This window comes from Amyelois transitella, chromosome 22 (genome assembly GCF_032362555.1).
Source record: "Amyelois transitella isolate CPQ chromosome 22, ilAmyTran1.1, whole genome shotgun sequence".
Taxonomy (NCBI): domain Eukaryota; kingdom Metazoa; phylum Arthropoda; class Insecta; order Lepidoptera; family Pyralidae; genus Amyelois; species Amyelois transitella.
Genome location: NC_083525.1, coordinates 3,151,343 through 3,171,765, shown reverse-complemented (window position 1 = coordinate 3,171,765; position 20,423 = coordinate 3,151,343). Strand labels below are relative to the sequence as shown.

The 20,423-nt window shown below is 35.2% G+C and overlaps 2 protein-coding genes across 2 annotated transcripts; one reads left to right on the top strand and one right to left on the bottom strand.

Annotated features, from left to right (window-relative positions):
- The first annotated feature begins 24 nt into the window (after positions 1-24).
- Positions 25-6,878, top strand: LOC106137092 (uncharacterized). Its single transcript, XM_013337850.2, has 12 exons — positions 25-281; positions 368-541; positions 817-933; positions 1,353-1,520; positions 1,987-2,190; positions 2,526-2,702; positions 3,974-4,057; positions 4,685-4,858; positions 5,108-5,224; positions 5,557-5,724; positions 5,898-6,101; positions 6,571-6,878. The coding sequence occupies exons 1-12, from the start codon at positions 207-209 to the stop codon at positions 6,748-6,750; spliced, it is 1,842 nt and encodes a 613-aa protein (XP_013193304.2). The 5' UTR covers positions 25-206; the 3' UTR covers positions 6,751-6,878.
- Positions 6,879-7,871: 993 nt separating this feature from the next.
- On the bottom strand, positions 7,872-20,250 carry LOC106137091 (putative tricarboxylate transport protein, mitochondrial). The gene is made up of 5 exons (XM_013337849.2): positions 19,966-20,250; positions 16,746-16,872; positions 10,934-11,157; positions 10,097-10,261; positions 7,872-9,611 (listed from the first exon to the last, which is right to left on the bottom strand). The coding sequence occupies exons 1-5, from the start codon at positions 20,162-20,164 to the stop codon at positions 9,373-9,375; spliced, it is 954 nt and encodes a 317-aa protein (XP_013193303.1). The 5' UTR covers positions 20,165-20,250; the 3' UTR covers positions 7,872-9,372.
- Positions 20,251-20,423: the final 173 nt, after the last annotated feature.

Below are 20,423 nucleotides of genomic sequence, written 5' to 3'. Positions count from 1 at the left end.
ATTCATTTCATTCATTCTCTCTTTGTTTTTGCCGAAAGAACACAGCCGTTTCTTATCAATTTATTTATCATTTCTTATCAGTTTACCTTTAGTTTAACTTTTTATTTCATGTATGCCTCACGCCAACTAAGCCGCATTGTTTTGTAATTAAGATCAGATCAAGGTCAAATCTTTATCAATATCCATTTCAAATAATAGTTACAAATATGGTTGCAAAAGCGCCTACTGTTAGGTTATCGAGTGGATTCGTAATGCCTGTTGTGGGCTTAGGCACTTATGCGGTAAGTGTTTGCCAAATTTATACTCAAAGAAGTTATAAATAAATTGACTGAATCTCATCTTGAATCTTAACATTTATATATTATAGAGAAAGGCAGAACCTGGACAATTCAGGCAGGCAGTAGAATGGGGCATAGAATTGGGGTATCGACATATAGACACAGCATCATGCTATAAAAATGAAGAGGAAGTTGGAGAAGCGATTGGCAATAAAATTAAACAAGGTGTTGTTACACGGGTAGAGCTTTTTGTTACTACTAAGGTATGAAAGGATTTATTTCTACTGTTTCTTCTCTATATATAAAAAGTGAATGTGAATAACATATCTAACCACAGAGCACCAAGAGAAAATCTTTAAGTGAACAAAATTATTTTAAGTGAAAAAGTCTTATAAGCTAAACAGCATTATATTATTTTAAACACCAAAATATATGTAGCTCTTGAATCTATGAAATTAAAATTAAATTTGAAAAAAAAAACTTCTTGATAATTTCTTTTTTAATTTTAGTAACTATTTTTATGTTTTTATACGATCAGCTGTGGAGTGACAAGCATGCAGAAGCAGATGTATTGCCTTCCCTGAAGGAGTCCCTTGCTAAGCTACGGTTGGACTATGTCGACCTCTATTTAATTCACTGGCCAGTATCTTTTAATGTAAGTTAAGAACAACAACAGGATAATAAAGAAACTTTCTTGAGTTTTACTAGTGTCATTCTATTAAAAGTACTTCACTTTAAAAAAAATAATTGTTTATACTGTATTTCATAAACACACTATCAATATTCCATGCCGTTTGGTTTCCTGCACTTCTTGTTTTGTTGGATAATTAGGTAAACATTTAATATGTATTCCAAAGGTTGACTGGAAGAGATTGCATAGAAAAAAGTCTGCCTTTGTACCATCTCTATTTGCTTTGTGCTGTTTTGTATGTTTTACTCTTATGGTGCAATAAAGAGTTTTATCTATCTATCTATGTTTTGGAATGAGAATCTGATACTGAGTGCCCCTCGTTATAATAAAATTCAATCTTATTGAACAAGAAAGTGTTATTTGGCAACTAAATATTTTGACAGGATAAAGGGGAAGATGCTGAAATAGATTATTTAGAAACCTGGAAGGGTATGGAGAAGCTCGTTGATCTGGGTCTTACGAAGTCGATAGGCGTCTCAAACTTCAATGAGGAGCAGTTAGAAAGACTACTTAAGGTGGCTACAATTAAACCTGTTGTTAATCAAATTGAGGTGAGATAAATTTTAATCTTTTCGTTCAAAGATTTATTTATTATATTCCAAAATTATTTGACTGCTTTGTGGTTTTTGACACCTTACATTTAGACACCTCCATCTCTTTATCATTGACGTCGTAAAAGGCGACTTAGGGGGAATTGGCAAATTCACCTGGTGCAACCTATGGAAGATTGCATTAGGTAAATGAGCCAAATATGTGTGTTGGTCTGGTGGCAATGAAAAAATGTAGTGTACCTGTTGCTTCTCTTCCCGTCCAGATTGTAAAGGCTGATTAAGGGAACAGTAAAAACACTTGGCTTTCTTCTTTTAAATGGGCTAGTATCTGTGCAGTAATTACAATTTAATCATATTTTTCGAGAGTGTAGGCTTTCACGAAACTAAGCTTAATTACTGAATTTCTTTTTATTTTACCTTTCATTCTTATTTTCCTTGATGTACATAAATATATAAAATATTCCAGATTAACCCGACACTAACGCAACACTCTCTAGTGGACTACTGCAAGACACATTCCATTATACCTGTGGCTTATACACCACTCGGTCTAATATCTGAGGCGAGGCCGGAGTTTGCCGGGAAAGATGCTATCAAAACGGATCCCAAGTTGGGAGAAATCGCAGACAAATATGGGAACACTAGGGCGCAGATAGCCTTGAAATATTTGGTATGTTTAATAATTTTTTATTTTTTGCAAATGTATACCGTACTGCCTTACAACACGGTTTATTTTCCTGTTTCTTACAAGTTTGCTTACTGCGCAGTGATTGAGATTTCATTACTTAGCTGGTACTATACCAAAGGGCCTTCGATCGGCCATGAATACAAGTATAATTAGTTTTTTTACAGAGACGTTTGGTAACCCATAGGCTTGACGTGCTTCTGATGATTACATCTTTAACGTCATAATGATTACTTAGAGCAGAATAACGTCACTTGTGTAGAAGTTAACCTTTAATTAGCTTAGTATTGCCATACTAATAAAACAATTTTCTTCCACAGGTACAACGCGGCATCGCGGTGGTTCCGAAATCATTCACAAAGTCGCGCATAGCTCAGAACATTGATATCTTCGATTTTCAGCTGACGCCCGAAGAGATGGCTGTTGTCGATAGTTATAATATCGATCACAGATGTGTGCCCGGGCTAGCTCTGTCGAAACTTAAATACTTCCCGTTCTAGATGGACCATGAAGATGTAGCCAATCTGGAAAACCAGTTGGAACCTAACAATATTTGAATGAAAATAACTCTTCCGAAATAGGCAAATTTAAAAGACAAAACAGTAACGGATTTTTTCTGTCCATCAATAAATTAAAAGAAAAAAATATCCGTCACTTATTTTTCCAGGTTGGTCATAATATCTTGTACGAGTAATTTATACTAGCCTTTTCAGTTAAACTAAAATGATGGGTCGGTTGTCTTAACGACTAAACAGATGTTGTTGTCGATTATATGGTTAAAATATGGTTAAGAGTAACTAACTGTTTATTTCTACTACGTATTTTATTTTTTTGTAAATTGTGTAGTTGTCCAAAATAGAAGAATATTATATATTGTTGTGATAATATAAAATGGATGTATGTAGCCTATATTTTTGTTATTTATATAAGTGTTATTTGTACATATGGAATTCGTTTAATACTGTTATATTAAATGTAAAAAATAAGGTTGAAATATACTTACATTTTTTGTTCATAATATTTTATTTTTATTATCAGCTCTTACCAATAGTAGTAGTAGTTTAAAATTGATTTGAAATTGGATCGATCATAGAAACACATCCAGTTGCCTGAATGTGCAAGTTTCCTCACGAAGTTTCCTTCACCGTAGGAGCATCGGTTAGTATTTAAGCTATGTATGTATGCTAGAATATAAGATAGAAGTATAATATTTTAGGTGGATGAAGACTAGAAAGCGTCAGTTGACAATTTTCAAGTTTTCTGATTTATTTTGACGTGAAACTATCGCTGTTCCTGAGCGATAGTTTTTCGCGTGATTATAACGGCGGCGTCGCGCGTGCCGTACTACGAGGGCTGATTTGATCAATAACAGGTAAGTATTTACCTATTCTAAAATCACCGATGACTATTTTGAGTACTTAGATAGATAAAACTGGATACAGTCAAATAACCTACATAAATGAGTAACTATCTATATAGGCAAGTTAAATACATACATAACTCAGAATGTATTTATCTTGGTATATGACTAAAATTACGCTTAATATTTGACGTACCTAATAATTGATGACGAAATTGCCCGAATTGCATCATGTTATGTAAGTAATTTTATAACGCACCTGCACAAAATACTAATGTTTATCTGATAATAATATGTCTACCACGGCATTAGATAAAATATTTACGTTTTATTTTAAATTGATGGGCTATATAGTACGCGTTAATATCGTTTCAATATTAGTGGTATTTATTTAGTCTTTGAATAAACTTGGATAGAATGGTTGGGAAAGCGCCAACAGTTAAGTTATCGAATGGTTATGTAATGCCTGTCGTTGGCTTGGGTACTTATGCAGTAAGTTATTCATAGTATTTTGCCGTAAAAATTTTAGAAGATATCGTGCTCAGCAGTCTCTAAAAAAGATCTCAAATCATCAATAATAAATACCTATGTTAATTAAATACTTACTCTATTTCTTCAAATACTTAGTTATACTTATCTATTCATTGATTTTGAAATATATATATTTACTACTTAATTGATATTTTTAGAAAACCTGACTTAATTTTAAAGTAATATGCAGAATGTAAGACGTAAGTAAGTACCTATATTGATGAATAGGAATAAGCAACATGACTGTAGCTTCCATGCTGGTCTCTGTTAGCGAAGAAAAACATACCTACCTAGTGTGTGTCAGCTACTTACTTCTTACATACTTCTCTTCCCGCGCAGATTGTAAAGTCAAAGGGAAAGGCTAATACATTTGGGATTCTTTTTATAGGCGATAGGCTAGAAACCTGTCAGAATCTGAATCTCAAATTCACTAATAAGCTATACAGCTGAACGTTGCATTTCAATATTTTCGAGACTGTTGGATATCTCGTAAAGGGATAAAGACGTGATTATAAGTATTTAAGATGTAGGTAATTTTAGATGCAGATTGCTGAATAGTGCTGAGTAGGTACGTTTTATTATTTGCAGGCTAAATCAGAACCAGGACAATACAGGCAGGCGGTTGAATGGAGCATAGATCTTGGGTATCGCCACATAGACACTGCATCGATTTATAAAAATGAAGAGGAGGTCGGAGAAGGAATTGACAATAAAATCAAAGACGGCGTTGTTAAACGAGAAGAACTTTTTGTCACTACAAAGGTGAAAATTTTTGACTATCGTAATCCGCGTTCATCAATCAGAGACAATCATTAAGTACCTACCTTTTATTTTTATCACGCTGTTACCTGAATATATCATGTTCAACGAACACCTGTGTTTGAATATTTGTTCAAAGGTGTTCTGGCCATTTTCCATTTAGGGAATAATTCAATTTACAAAAAGTTTTATTTTCTATCTCTCTGTGGCCAGTATTAGCAGTGTTCTAATTTGCTTTTTCTTCACATTTAGTTATGGAACGATCGTCACGCAGAAGCGGACGTGTTGCCGTCTTTGAAGGCGTCCCTCGCCCGGCTTCGGCTGGACTATGTAGACCTATATTTAGTGCATTGGCCAGTCTCCACAGATGTAAGTAGTACTTACAAGAATCTCACTTTGTACTAGGTAAATTGGTAATGTTCATCTTATTTCATTTCGAACAGTCAGCCCCGTTTCGTGTCATCAACCTGAATTTTATTGATATTGGCTAGGTATCGTAAGAATTCTGCCTTAGTTTAAAAATCAATCCTGAATTTGTCTACCCTGTGAAAAATTAAGACCCATCCACATAGTCGTCTCGTCTACCGAAACATGTAGGTACTTACGTACCTACAACGGCTACATGTTCATACAAAAAGAAACATAATATGGGGGTTTAAGTTTCACTGTAGACGACTACTTACATGGTTTTTATTTTGCAGGAAAACGATAAAGATACGGGCATAGACTATCTGGAAACTTGGAGGGGTATGGAGAAGCTCATTAGTCTGGGCCTAACGAAGTCTATAGGCGTCTCAAACTTCAATGAGGAGCAGTTGGAAAGACTTCTACAGGCGGCTACTATTAAACCTGTGGTGAATCAAATTGAGGTGAGATTATGAGGCGATTCTTTTAGTAAGTTCATAATTTAAATGTCTTTGACAATTTAAGCCAACGTAAAAATTGAAATTGCGTTACTTCTATTTAAAAAAAATATAATGGCTAAACTCTCTTTGTCGACAGTAGGGTGAGCTAGATTCCATTTTTTTTTTTCAATTTTCAGATAAGTCCAACCTTAACCCAGCATGGATTAGTCGATTTCTGCAAGTCCCGGTCTGTGATTCCCGTGGCGTACACACCGCTAGGCCTGATCTCCGTGGCTTGGCCCGAGCCCACTGGAAAAGACATCATCAAGTCTGACCCAAAGTTGGGAGAGCTCGCCAAGAAATATGGGAGAAGTCGGTCGCAGATTGCATTGAAATATTTGGTGAGTTTTTGCATAGGTAATGTATTCCTAGTCCTTTGAAGCCGAAGAACAGTCCCCGTATAATAACACTCCCCTTCTTAAAGTGGAAACACCTTGTTTTGTCACGTTTTGTTTGTGTCCATCGTACACCGTACCCCTCAAAGTGAAATTTAAGTTTATAATATGTTACACCCATGTAGGTCCAGCGCAGAAGTCTTATTATTGTATGGCGCGAAATATTTGAGACTATCAGCCTATCGGAGCTCGCCATTTTTACCCGTGAACTGTCCGCTGTATTACGAGTATACGGAGTTTAATTCGGCGGTTCACCGTCCAATATTGCCGATATAAGTGGTCTAGCTATACGCCCCTATCAGATTCATGTTTCGGTTTTTATTAAACAGATATTTTATACTTAAGTATATTATATTTAATGCGAGACCGATTGTTTTAAATAGGCTTAGTATTTATATTTTTGTACGTTTTCTAGCTACAGCGTGGCATCCCGGTGATACCGAAATCTTTCACAAAGGCGCGGATAGCTGAGAACATCGATCTCTTTGATTTCCAGCTAACGGACGACGAGATCGCACTAGTAGACAGCTATAATATCAACCACAGATGTGTGCCGAAATTAGAATGGACCGATAACAAGAACTACCCATTTTAATTATGTTTTTATTAACTTAATAATTTTCACTTTATTTCACTAATCTGTGCAAAAAAAACAGTTATTTGGTGTGTTTATTCAGCAGAGTAATAATGTAATTTACCACCGAATAAATATTTTACATATTACTTACTGATAAGTTTTATTAATGGAGTGAAAATTAGAAAATTAATCCCTTATTTAAAAAAGGTAATAAATAGATATCACAAGACTGAGATTACGACGCATGCTATTGGTTAAAATATAATATTGTGTACTTGTTTAAGTACCTTCTTTAAACTGCCCGAAACAGACAACAAGTTAAAGGAATCAAATAACACACATTATTAAATTAATTTTCAATATACCATTTATTCAATTAAAACATAAATAATATAAAACCATGTCAACATTCGATGCAGAATAAAATAAATAAGAAAATACAGTTCTTGAAATCAAAAAATATTCTGGAATGCCCCTTTAACATCTTAAGACTGAATTTATTGACTCTTTAAAAAAAATAAACTTCAAATAAAGGACTTCATAAACTTGGGAGTACAAAAGAAAATGCATTATTTAAATAATTACAACAATATATCAGATGTTTTGTCAAAAGACTAGAAACTTAACAAAAGAAACACAATCTAAAAATAAATAACTGAAGCCATGCTTTCGTAAAATTATTTAACACAGATGTTGAAATATTGTTTACAAATTCCAGAAATAGAGTGATTTTAAACAAAAATAAATAAAGTAATTTATTTCATGTAATACAAAAAACGTAACATTAAAACTTAATTTGTGACTAAATCCTATTTCAGAGTTATAAGTAAAATTATTTGAACAAAAGTAACAATTTTGTTTTACAAAATAAATTATTGAAAAAAGTACTTAGTACAGTCAAAAAAACCAACACATATATGTAGACTTTAAATGCAGAATACGAAATACAATATAAATGTCAAAAGATCACAATAGAAATATAAACTTTAAAAAATCCGGGAAGAGTATAAAAGTAAATAAATATAAGATCCGAGCAAATCAAGCACCAATTCTTTAGATTTTGAATACCTGTTACCGATGCTTTCGAAAGAAGCTTTTTAAATTTTTGTATATCAATTCATATATCTTTATTTTTAAACAAACATGTGTACTTAATTCACACGGATCTTGTACAAAGAAACCCTGAAGTCAGTATCAATATATCAACAACATTACGAACATTTAAGCATCCTACAAAAATATATCTTTCGATGTTAGAAAACCATCGGGTGTAGCACATAATGTACCTATTTTCTTTTTATTTAAATGTATTACTTAAAGTATATACGGAATTACCGCTTCTATCACATCATTACATGGTAGTAACCTTTGTTTTAGTTTTATTAAATATTAACTCAGGTAAAGACTGAAAAATATATCAATGGCAGTAAATTATAAAACTTCTCCAGGCTTTAGTTCCGGTTGGATCCTCACCAATTTGGAGAGGAGCCCGGGGTAAGCCCTTCACCATGGGTCCTGGATTGGGTGATTCAGGTTTTTACACGAAGAGATTCCCGTCTGACTTCCAGAACCTTTGCAGGAGAACCTAACCCGTATTGGACCGAACATGGTTACACATCCAGTTGCCTGAATGTGCAGGTTTCCTTTACAGTAAGAGCTTCGGTTAGTTATCAAACTAATGTACATAACTTCGAAAATCGTAATTGGTACAGTAAATTATAAAACATTTGCCCTTAATATACACGAACCTTATAGTAAAACTGTCAACATACCGCCCAACAAACTGCGTCAAATACATGAGTGTATTTCCTGCATTATTTCATTTTAATTACGCTTACGTATTAAATTAATTGTGACGTCAACATAAGCAACATCTAACGGTGAAAAATGTGTGCCACACCCAAATATTCAATCTTCCTACTTAAAACTAGCCCGAGCGCTGCCCGAGATATTTGTACAACTATAAAGCACTTTTAACGCTTGACCGGAAATATAGCAGACCTGTTAATGAGGGCGCTAGTTCTGCGTTTCATAGAGCAACATCATATAGATATGTCATATTGAGTGATAGTGATGTGATTTGAAAATAGTGCACTATCGTCGAATATAAACCGACCTGTTTTAGTACATTTTAAGCTTATTTCTGAGAAATTATAAACTAACCTGTAATATAAACTGACTAATAATATAAACTGACCTGTTATAGTACATTTTAAGATTATTTCTGAGAAATTATAGCGTTGTACCTAGTTTTATACTTTAATTCTGCTTTATTTCTGGGCAAGCATACATATGAAGCTACAATTGAATGCTTCCATTTCTTATAACAAACATCATTTGGGATGAAATTCAACGTCACTTGGAGATAAAATTCGATGATTGGTCTTTTTATACGATGACGAAATGGCCGCCATAATGTTACAACATTTTTATTAACGTGTTCGTTGTCTTAAAATTTATAAATTGTTAATAATAATTGTTTTTGCTTCAACCAAGCAGTTTCAGAATCAATTAATTATATTTCTAACGGGACTGTCCGCGATTTGAACAAATTATCGCTTATACGTATTGTATTAGCGATATTTTATAATTACAAGATGGCGGCCATTTTCAACAATCCCATACCATTAACGCACATCACTACTTCCAAACTAGATTGAACATGTCCATTATACTGTCGTATATAGTAAACGTGATGGCCACATCGAACACTACCCTGCTGAGGCGAGGCACTGTACCTTTGTAGAAGGCCAGGGGGCCTTCGTGTTTCCAGATCTTGAGGAAACAGTCAAGAGTGTTCTTGTATTTAGCAGCTTCGAGACCTTGCATGCGGGTTTTGACTACGTCGATTGGCGTGTTGCCGAATACCGAGGCCGCACCTGCAAGAGAAAATTTGCGTTAAATAAAGTCTCGATTAATTTTTGTCTAAATATTATAAGGTAAACTCCTCAACAGGAAAAATGTAAGCGGGGTTAAAGTCAAAAAGAAGATGATATTAAATTAAAATTCAAAATTTTTATTTCCTTTTTATTTGAATAAAACAAGTTATAAGGTTGTAACTAACCAGCATTATAACATCCACATTTTTTTTATTTTTCTTCAAACAACATTAAGTGTATCTTAATTCTGTTTTAAGAACTACATAATATGGATGTTAAAATTTTGGTAAGTTACAACGTGACATAGTTAAAACGTTGATAAATTAAATTGCATCATTAATGAATCAAACAATTATGACAAACCTCAGTGCCACTTTTGTATACATGATCATCCTTTCACAGTATAATCAATTTATATTTATATGTAATATACTAATATTAATACCCGACTGTGTAAGAGTATGATTATTAAGAAAGCCACTTACCAGCAACACCACCAAACAATCCGACGATGTACTTAGGCACGGGCTTGTCCCTGTCCCCGCCCTTGTACCAGTCCCTGAGGGACTCCATCACGAAGAACCTGATGGCTTGGTTGCTGCCCTGCTTCATCACAGTCGCTGTCACACCTTTGTACACTCCGCCAACACCTGGAAGTTGGAAAATTATCATAAATATATTATACATGTGCACTTTAAAGGTTTTCTGTTTGGTCAGCTGGTAAACTGACAGAGAATGCCAAACGGCATTAAGTCCGCCTTTTGTAGAACGCAAAGATGATTGACTGATATCAACACTCAAACTACTGGACCGATCGTGCTGAAATGAATTGGCATGCGGACAGTAACTTTAATATGGGAATGCGCTCAAAAAGGATTTTTAGGATATCTCACGGGAATGGAAATAAGGGGGAATTTCCTTTCATTCATGTTTTTTGCGGGCGGACCCCGGGCATGCTCTAGTAAATATGAATTATAATATCAGATTATTTAGCTCTAAAGTTGGAGGTTCGTGTTATAGAATCCAGCGAATCCATAAAGTTACCCATCCTCCCGGCGCAAGTGACCGGACTATAGAAAGCAGTTTTCGATTAAAAGGTAAGAATGTCTATTGTCTTACTGAGGGTATATTGTAAACCACCAAAAAGTTCTTTAAAACAAACTTTTTTCTTAAACAATAGTCCTGACACCATGGAAAATCCCTTTTAATCTCGGCTTTTTCGGCCTCATGTCGATAATAAACTTAACCTTGACATGGTGGTAACGGCGATGACCTAGCCCAAATGTATTTTTTTAAATACGTAAAGTATTCGAGACACTTACCTTCCTCTCTCACAATAGTCCTGACTCCGTGGAAGAACCCCTTAAACCTCGGCTTCTCCGTCCTCATGTCGTTTATGAACTTGACTTTGACGGTCTCCATGGGGGTGACGGCGAAGACCGCCTCGGCGACGCCGGCGGCCAAACCGCAACCAAGTTTGCCGGCGGTGGTGAGAGTACCATCCGCAGTGACCATGAACTGTTTCGCTTGCTCGAATACGCCGAATCTGGAAATAAGAGTATCGAGTATATCATCAATACTGATATTTGGGAATAAAAGGTCTGTTTCAGTTTTACGACAAAAACCAGCATGGAGTGGCATGTATAAACTTCGGGATGGAGACGGTTCAAAACTGGTGGTGGTGGTCAAACATTATTTAGGTAATTTTTTTTAATCGCCCTAATGCAAGTTAGAGATTTGCGTTGACATTACGAAGAGACAAAATTATCTTTTTTTAAATCACTCGATTTCTGAAAAGATAATTTTCCATCTAGAGCTGATGCGACAGGAGTGCCACAGACTAATTTATAGAAAAATAATGAGTGGCCTCATTTCACTCTGCCTACATTATATACTCATAAACACAACAAACTATAATCAGCGTATATGTATGTATAACCATAGACAATGACACCGTAACTAAGGCAGAGAAGCCTCAACAATTGGGAATAACGTGTCGTGTGACATACTTTCTTACGTTGACGAGTTTTATTACACATTCATTGATGTAACACAGAGCAAGGAATCGATGGCGGATCAGTTGGTCTGTGTCACAGGTTTGTGTTGTATGTTTTGTTGTTGTTAAGTTATTATTGTATGTTAGTCCCGGTTGCGTCTTCACCTGTCTGAAAGCCTATGCTAGACCTAGACCCTAGCTTGTGTAACAAATATTGTAATACTCGTAAAAACATATGGAATAGAAGTTGTGGACAGTAAAAGGTAGGGGCAGAGACTGAATCTTTCCACATTCGTCAGGTTTTTCTTGCAAGCTATTCTGTTAGAATACTCTTTACTGGGAAGTTTATCAAGTTTCAGACTTAATTTGTCTTAATTTGTTGGCTCTGTCTACCCCGTACGGGAGCAAGAGGTGATTAATGTGTGTACAACTTAAAACGGGCAGAATCTAAGCGCAAGCATTTAGTTGCCAAATGCACGAGTTTACCCAGAAAATGGGCGAAATGTCTTTGAATGAAAGGCATTCCTCCCATTTTCTGGGTAGAGTTTCAATCAAGTTTTTTTAATTGCGTATTTAGTAAATGACTTGTTTCATACTACGCTATCTAAGTATACATTACAACTCATTAATATTAAATGCAGTGTCGTTGTAATTTGGAACCGATTAAGGTCAATGCAAGGTGGTCGAGTATTTTAATGACATTGTAGTAATTATTACCTACTAAATAATTTTGCGCTAACGGAATTAATTTTACTCAGTAACCTATTCATTCCACGTTGAACAAACAAAAGGAAAAATTATAACTTAGGTGTAGTAGGTATTTCCTATATTTGCGCAGACGCATGAGTGGGGGCAGAATAAATTAAGGAAAACACCAGAAAAACCCTTTGCGCATTCGCCTAATGTGAACGTTTCCTAATCGCTAAGCAATTTACGCACGCGGTACGTTTCCGTAAAATAAATACCTACATCTATTCAATACTGATACAAAACAAGCGCTAAACGGGACGTTTGGTGATATATGTCGTGTCATACATATATGTAAATAATGGCTTATAAACTTGGAATTCTTTTTTACGCGATGGGCTAGCAACCTGTCACTATTTTAATGTCAATTCTATCACCAAGGCAAACAGCTGAACGAGGCCTTTTAGTCTTTACAAACTGTTGGCTCTTTTTACCCCGCAAGGGATACAGACGTGACTATAATGTATGTAGGTATGTCGCGTCATGTATAAATTGGTACTCTCCTAAAGACTATTGTATTTCAAAGGCGTACTTTTTAGAGCCTTCTGGTTTCGGACACTTTAGAATAGAACCATTCCATAGCATCCCATGGACGTCTTATAAGGCAACTAAGGTATAGGCTTATATACTTGGGATTCCTCTTGTAGGCATTTTTCATATACATTAGGCATATAGGCACATTTCATAATCACTATAATCTCAATTCCATCATGAAGCCCTACAACTGAACGTGGCCTTTCAAGACTGTTGGATATAGTATACGCGTGACTATATGTATGTACTAGAGGCCGCCCGCGACTTCGTCCGCATGGAAACCCTATCAATCCCGCGAGAACTCTGGGATAAAAAGTAGCCTATGTGTTATTCTGGGTCTTCAGCTACCTACATACCAAATTTCATGGTAATCGGTTCAGTAGTTTTTGCGTGAAAGAGTAACAAACATCCATACAAACTTTCGCCTTTATAATAGTAGTAGGATTTTTAATTACTTTACGAAAATAATAATCTTAGTAAACCATTTCACCAGAAGAAAGACAGAAGGAAACCGATCTCCTTTGAGTTGGTTCCAGAAGAGAGTCAGGTTTAATACACCTGATGCGTCCTTCATATGACCTCCGTTTATTTTAATGAGGTAAAAGCCTAATTCAATTCGAATAAAGGTGGTTTTAGTCAAAATGCTAATTTGCCTCATTGTCTCATTCGCTTCTCATGACCCGACATGGAGTGCTTACACATTTTTCAGTGGCGGGAATGATTCTGCACAACCATTCATTCTAAAGTTACGTTTAATTTATTACTTCTTCTAATGTTACTGCATGTGAGTTTGTGCTTCGTTTGTTGGGTGTCTATTGCAGTGAAGTATTACATTACGGCGGCGGCGTGTGCAATATGCGAGTAATTTAAATTCCTAAACTGACACGCTTTTTGTTTCCAAATACAGTACATACCTACATAAGTAGTTAAGACCAATAAAGACAAAATAAGTTAAAAACTGACGGATCGAGTTTTTTTTACATATAGGTTGATGCGCTGTTGGGTAATTGGTACCTATTGGAAAAGAGAGACTGCTTGACCTTTAAATTTTCATTTAGAAAACATTATTTGTATCCAGAAAAGTTTCGTATCACATCCAGATCGCATCCCTTACATATTTTCCTCGAAGAGTTTTGAATCAGAAAAAAAGCTTCTCATGACCCTGTTGACCTGACAAAATTTTATCTGGGTCATGGCCGAAGCCAACGGGGACAGGGGCGAACACCGACAAGATGGACGGACATGACACGCACCAATCTCTAGAAGGCTTTGGAGCAGGCACAATTCAATGGCCGGGAGCGCATTGTGAAGACAGCAAGTGTACTTGGTCATAACCCTCATGAATACACGTTGAAAAAAACTTTCTTACACCACCAATGATTCTACCTCTCTCTGTCTCTTTCTCTCATGTTTGCGTGTTTACAGTTGCACCCTTCGCCACTTTGCCCCGGGGCCTCGTGTCCGCATCATGGTTCTACCAACCCTCCGGTTAACCCAATTCGAATCATGAGAAGAGCGCGCTGCTCTCGCGTTTGCATTCTCTAACAGTGCACCCTTTCTTAACACCCTACAAAATCTCTTAATTTCAAGAAAGCCTAGAAGTGAAGCTTGGAAATGTGATACTTAAATCATAATGTTGCCATGTGGTTCCCGGCACCAACCATTTTCCCGGCAGAAACCTTTCAGTTTTTTAAAGACTGTTGGCTCTGTCTACCCCGCAATGGATATGGATGTGACCATATGTATGCATGTAAATCATAATCTAGCGTAGTGCACACTCAGGCCATTCGTCCTTCTTGTCATTGAGTATTATGTTGCATCTGCCAGCCACGCGACATTGCTGACATAATGAACCCACGCTATCAGTCATTACATTCGAGATAAACTGGAGAAACGTGACACTCACGATTAGCTTAAATTAAAGGTTAACTCAGATGTGACGCTTCGTTACAAGATTGATTTTGTAATTTGACTTTTTTGTCTTGATTCCGAAACATATGTATTGTATTTAATTTATATATGATTAATTTATGATGACAGTTTTAATTCAGATGTTCGCCTCCTTTAAACGAATGTTTTTTTTTATAAAACACCGCGTTTTGAAGTTACCTGTTTCATGATGATTTCGTATTGTAGCAAAGATTTAATCCTATGTCGACTAAGCAAATGCGAAAAAATGCTAGTAATTTTTTTTGGCAAATTCCATTAATAATTCCATATTAAGTTCTAAACTCATAAGATATTGTCACATAATTATTGATAGTACAAAAGTTATTATTACTATCACTATGCCATGATCAGTGATATAGCATGACCAAGCTGGCACAAATCTTTGCGTGATTATAACGACATTAAAAAGTAAATATGATAATGATTTCTTGTGTAATAGATAACAAGATGGCCACGCAAATACATCGTGATAAGATTATTGGGATACAATTTTTTTAACGAATGATTTATTGACAATATTTCTATCAAATGATATACAGGGACAGCAATAAAACTGGTTCAATTCATGTCAATTGTGTTATTTAGTTTCCATGCCGGTTTGGTAGTGATAATAAAAACATAGCTGCTTTTCTTTCCGCGCAAATTGTAAAACCCAATCAAGGGAAGGGATGGGCTTATAAACTTAATAATAGATATTATACTTTAACACTGACTGGGCGATGTTTATACTGAAAACGTAGCAATATACAAAAGGTGAAGTCAAAGAAAAAAGCCAATGTGACATCATTATTCTCTTGCTGTAAATCCCGGTTACATTCTCACCTCTCAGAAGACGGAGCATAGGGTCCGCCTATGATCACGACTGGAGTAGGTACAAAACGACTCTCGTCTGACCTCCACAATCTTTGCAAGGAAACCTAACCCATATTTGTACATAGTTACATGTCCAGTTGTATGCGCAGGTTTCCTCACGATATTTTCCCTCACCTTTTTACGACATCTTTTTACGCCAATATGTAAATTCGACTATAAGATCGATAGATACGTATCTCAAGTTTATGTTTGATAATGCACTCGACATGATTACGATAATGTAGTGCGACCCTGAACAGAACTTGTTGATCGTTATATTATATGTTGAGATCATGATTTTCTTTTTATATTACTGGGTGAATGTTTACATACATATAGTCACATCTATACCACTTGCGGGGTAGACAGAGTCCACAGTTTTGAAAATACTGATATATTTATTTATTTAAAGAGTGAATGTTTATTTTTTAAGAATTACTATTATTAGGCCGCACTGATAAATTAGTAACCCTGTAAGTAGTACTATTAAGAGACGGATCCGAAGCTCCGAAGCATAGTGGCTCCTTGAGGGGGTAGACAGCGTCAACAGTCTCGAAAAGGCGTCGTATGGTTGAGTGAATGGAAATTCAAATGGTGACAGCCCATCGCCTACAAACGTCCATGGGAAAGATATGGAGTGGTCCTATTTTAAAGTACCGAAAACCACACGGCTTGATGACTGCTTTGGAAATTATATAATGTCAGTGACCAAAGAAAAGCTTGTCATGTAAATTAAGCCAATCATAAATACGTTTTTAGGATGGTAGTCAAACATTGTGTAACGCACTTAATGCTGTTATCATATGACAGGATAAGATTTGGGCGGTAAATATTTGTGAATTACATAAGATACGGATTGTGAAATGTTAGACATGGTTGTTTAGGCTTAGGATATACAGTGCGTAGCACGAAAGAATTGTTAGAAACAGTGTTATAATAAACGTTTAGCCTTGTGTAGTATTATTTTCTCGTTCGTGTTTGAATTTCGGGATATGATTTCTTAGTGATGTTTTTTCTTCACCTTTGAAATTAAAAAAAACAAGTATATTCTTTACCTGACAGCCGATTTCGGTATAGATCCGTACAACAGCACACTGAGCCCTCTATATAAACCGAAGAATCCATGGCCTTTGACCGTCTTTGTGACGCAATCCCATATGCCGGTGTACTTTCTGGTGCCACCTGAAAATTGTAATGTATGTCTACATGCATCACTTTAGGTTTGGTTCATAAACAGGTTCACTATGCTAAGCAGATACTACAATTATTCCTAGACTAGGCGCTAGGCTAGTGATGCTTGTTTACAATCATACAATCACGGCTCTTTCCCGGGGGAATGGACAGACATTACATCTTGCCACTTGCCACGAACCTTGTACTTCTTCGCTTCATGCACATTCATAATTCTCTGCATGCAAACTCTAAAAAAAAACCCTAAATTCATCACAGACATCAGTTTTCCAAATTGCGTCAGGACGAACCTTTTTTTGCATCGTAAATTTATATCCCATTTGTCTCATTCGTATCGTGGCCTGGCTAAGTTAAGCGAAGGTCCCTCCAATAGAGTGGTGGGCGAGGTCGACTATGTTTATAGTATGTTACCTAGCACCTGACTATATTATTAACGATCAAGAGCAACAGTAAACAAAATATAATACATTTAAGTAAAGATTCCTACTATTTTTCGATGGTAAATTGGATTTCCTTAATTTTGTCGGGTTAATTGTGCCCTCGTGTTATTTTTGTTTTTACAGGTTCACTAATATCCACTGGTTGTCCTATCCAACTGTTGCCAATTATCGCCTAAACAGCAAAAATAGAATTAAAAATCTTGTCAGCTTATAACCTTATATGACTGTACGGTATCCGAGGATAAACTGGCAGGTCAGTGTAAAAACCTGACTCACACAACCCAGGGTCATGGTGAAAAGGGTCAAAACGCACAACAGGCTCCTCTCCAGAGAGGTGAGAATATAACAGGGTCTAACGCCAGATGGAAGACTTAGGTATTTTCCTGCGTTTATCGATCGAGTCAAACCCAAAATATTTCAGTGGTGCGCCGGCGCTTTCACTTCAACTAAATATAAATACGTGAAGGCCGGCCAGAGATCAGTATATTTTTATTTCCGACGATTTTCGGATGCGGTTTCCTTTTTAACCCACAATAAATAAGAGGGGTATTCTAAGATAAAAATCAAGTGTTAGAATGAATGATAAATAATGATGATACCTCGTAAATATAGAATCAACATTGTTATATTTTCGTTGATTTTACATCTATAGCTACAAAATAATAAAAAAAGAAAAGTAAAAATAACTAGCTTTTGCGCGGGGTTTCGTCCGAAAAAAGTAGCCTATGTTTTTCCGAAAGGTATTTTCTATCTTTTCTATCACACTAAACTACAGATATGTAGTTTCAGAATTTACTGGATACAAAATACAAATCTTCACTCTTTTTTATTAGTGTGGTTTTGAAACGAACGAAATTAATATACCTAAATACAAAATTAATTAACTAGGTATTCAAAGTTTTTAAACCTCACAATATAACAAGGTAGGGCTTTACCTATCTAGTTACAAAAAATTATGAATTGGGCCCTGTAAAATGCCATTAGAAGAAAACAGACTTATGAAACAATCAATATTCTAATTAAGTAGAAAAAAAAAAATCTAATCATACCACATTATTTTGTCACAATATTTTTTTATAATAAGACAGATTTCAAATAATCTTTTGACCATTGGACAAGTCTAATCTATGAACAATGTCCATCTTTCATGCTTTTATCAGCAGTGAGACAGACAGTGCTTAAAACACACAGATGTATTTTTACATACCTATATGCAAGCTTTTGAGTATAAGTGTATATGACATTATTATAAAAATAAAGACAAGAACTAAAAAAAGGAACAAAAAGTGACAAAAGAATTACAAAAAAATTACAATTAGATATTTGTCATAATTTAAAAAGATGCACACATTTAAAAGTTTTCTCTAACAAGATTCTTGTAAGAATTGTCATAAATTTAAAGTAATATATAAGAATAGAACAGAATCACTCTCTTTCTTCATCTTAAAATTATGCAGAAGGTGAAACAAATCTATTCACAGCACATTTAAAAACTCAAAAGTTTAATAATAAAAATAACCACTAAGAAAGAGCAATTAAAAAAAATATTTAATGCAACAGGTTATAGACAAGCCCATGGGGGTGTAATCTGTAAATTATATAAATTTGTCTAAAGTGTGTGAATTTGATGTAAGTAGAATAGTTTTTGTGTGCCATAGTAATTGAATACAAGATATTTTAAAACTATTCCATTGAGACTCCATTGACACAAATATCAACATAATGTTTGCACATTTTTTTACGGTTTTTTAGGGTGTCTCCCTCGGCACTGAACCAAATTCAATAGTGGAGGGCACACACAGCATATGTGTTTACAGGTGATTATGTGAGAGAGTTATATTAAAATTCTAGTGTAAAATGTGGATAGCATTGTTTGTTGATTATCCGACTGTTATCAGAATTCTTTTATCTGAACATTACATTTGGCTGTTCAAAGTTTATCAATATATGTATACCTATATAGATGTCATAAACAAATTTTATTTCATGTTCACTTGGAAACTATGATATTTATAAATTTTTTTGTGGAAGGAAATACAAGAGCAGGTATCAATAATGCCTTCAAAAGCCCAAAGGGGGAGGTGAGAGAGGAGAGACATGTGATTTTAGTTACTTGATAATTAATTCAGCTTTAATAACAATAAGTATTGTTATAGCTGGGTAAATATTAATTAGCTATGTTGTGGAATGATTTCTAGAATAATAACTGCTTATCATTTTTAGAATTAAAAATACTTTTACTGAACTTTACTGTTAAGAAATAGAGCTATTTTATAATTTAAATATTTTAAGTTTAGGTATATTCTTGCCGTGTTAATAGACCTTGAATATCTACGACCGACAACAACATAAACAAAATGTAAGCAAAGACCAAAGTCCAAAACATTGAGAAAAAATTGTTACTAGCTGATATATTGTTCGGGTGCGACACGCCAAAAAAGATAATTATATTACCAAATAAATTCTAATTGACAAATAAAAGTAACCGGATTCGTTTTGAAGTAAGTGATAAATAGGACAATTTATTAACACCACTATTGATGCGCATCTTCAAAATAGGTTCTCCTTATTTTCTATTTTTAAGAAACATAACACGATAATAAAAAACTGATGTAACTTTACGATAAATTAAAAGGGAACTAACCTTTTTCATCTAATTGGAGCTGTGTTTTTACATATTCTGTTGGGAATGTGATACAAATTTCAATGCCTCCTGTTATACCACCGGCTACAACTCCTTTAGCACCAACTGCTCCACCACCTCCGGCCGCAGCCGCTGCACCAGAATCTTTCATCCATGGCCTAGGAAAAGGGTTCTTGAAGTTTCCAGTCCCAGAAGACATGATATTATTTTCAACCACACTTGCCGTGTGCAACAGCGACTGCGACGTAAATTCCCCTTTGCCACTAAATACTAACTGAAGAGAAAATGAATGAAGTTGAATTTGAATGAACACTATGAATTGTGTATGAATGACTGAATGACGCCGCTATTGCGTAATAATAATTAAACAGACTCTGAATTCCGACTGCAAGACCGGGCTCGACGAATCTTACTGTCGACGAATCTGAATATCGAATAGTGTAATAAGAGTCAGTTAG

What these genes read in the sequence shown, in the direction of transcription:
- LOC106137092 (XM_013337850.2), top strand. Translation starts at nt 207, where the DNA reads ATGGTTGCAAAAGCGCCTACTGTTAGGTTATCGAGTGGATTCGTAATG. An exon ending in AGATAGCCTTGAAATATTTG is followed by an intron (nt 2,191 to 2,525) that starts GTATGTTTAATA and finishes TTTCTTCCACAG; the next exon opens with GTACAACGCGGCATCGCGGT. An exon ending in AACTTTTTGTCACTACAAAG is followed by an intron (nt 4,859 to 5,107) that starts GTGAAAATTTTT and finishes CTTCACATTTAG; the next exon opens with TTATGGAACGATCGTCACGC.
- LOC106137091 (XM_013337849.2), bottom strand. Translation starts at nt 20,164, where the DNA reads ATGTCTTCTGGGACTGGAAACTTCAAGAACCCTTTTCCTAGGCCATGG. An exon ending in GACTATTGTGAGAGAGGAAG is followed by an intron (nt 10,262 to 10,933) that starts GTAAGTGTCTCG and finishes TCCAACTTCCAG; the next exon opens with GTGTTGGCGGAGTGTACAAA. An exon ending in ATTGTTTGGTGGTGTTGCTG is followed by an intron (nt 9,612 to 10,096) that starts GTAAGTGGCTTT and finishes TTTCTCTTGCAG; the next exon opens with GTGCGGCCTCGGTATTCGGC.